This window comes from Hippocampus comes, unplaced genomic scaffold (assembly GCF_001891065.2).
Source record: "Hippocampus comes isolate QL1 unplaced genomic scaffold, H_comes_QL1_v1.1 C16839602, whole genome shotgun sequence".
Classification (NCBI taxonomy): Eukaryota; Metazoa; Chordata; class Actinopteri; order Syngnathiformes; family Syngnathidae; genus Hippocampus; species Hippocampus comes.
The window spans coordinates 1-975 of record NW_017839887.1 but is presented as its reverse complement, the minus strand read 5'-3'; the positions used below and the strand labels follow the sequence as shown (position 1 = coordinate 975).

Here is a 975-nt window from a genome sequence, read left to right as displayed (position 1 = left end):
CAATATTATTTTATTCAAATCAAACTGCTATTTACTTCACTGTACACACACACCCACACACACATATCTGCATATATCGGTAGGTAGGTAGGTATCCATCTAGCTAGCTGGCTAGCTAGATGGATAGCTAGCATTCTTATTCCATGTAACTGTCCCCCAGTTGGCGGGTGCAGTCATCCTGGGTGTTGGCATCTGGGTGAAGGTGGACAGCGGCTCCATCTTGGGCTTCCTGGGCATGATTGAAAACGCCCCCGCGGAGCTCGGCCAGGTGCTCAACGTGGGCTACCTGCTGATCGCTGTCGGAGTGCTTCTCGTCATCATTGGTTTTCTGGGATGCTGCGGGGCCATCCGAGAGAGCAAGTGCATGCTGCTGCTGGTAGGCGGTCGCATCCATGTTGCCAACTCACTTTCAGGGAATGTTGCTGAATTTGTGTGCGCCTGATAACGTAGCCGTATTTTGTCCTATAGTTCTTCATCATAATCCTGCTCGTTTTCCTAGTCGAGGTCGCGGGAGCTGTGGTGATTTTGGTCTTTAGACCTTTGGTAAGTTGGCACGAGTACATTTCCACGCCGGAGCCTGTTTCTGGCTGATCTTTTGTATCCGGATATGCAAACGACTAAATATTTGTACAGGCCGAAGACGTATTGCGAAGGTTTGGCACCGCAGCGGTCGAGAGCATCAAGAAGGACTATGGGAAGAATTCTGACATCACCGGACTGTGGGATACTACAATGAGCACAGTGTGTAGTGCTGATCGACATCTGTTAGCGTTTGTTTGACTGAAGCTTTCTCAATATCCTATCTTTGTTTCTTCAGTTAAAATGTTGCGGGATCTACAACTCCTCAAACTTTGTGGGCTCTCCTTATTATGTGGCCAACAACAATCAGTACCCGCCTCCGTGCTGTCCAGAGACTAAGCCCTGTAATCAAACAGTGATTGCCGATTTCATGGTATGGTCTCTCGTATTTGTTGT

The 975-nt window shown here is 48.3% G+C and overlaps 1 protein-coding gene across 1 annotated transcript; it reads left to right on the top strand.

Annotated features, from left to right (window-relative positions):
• Positions 1 to 127: 127 nt before the first annotated feature.
• On the top strand, positions 128 to 952 carry LOC109509277 (tetraspanin-1-like; the record flags this gene model as incomplete). The annotated part of the gene is made up of 4 exons (XM_019859155.1): positions 128 to 376; positions 469 to 543; positions 634 to 741; positions 818 to 952. Coding segments are annotated over 4 exons (567 nt in total), but the record flags the coding sequence as incomplete, so codon positions are not given.
• Between the last annotated feature and the right edge of the window lie 23 nt (positions 953 to 975).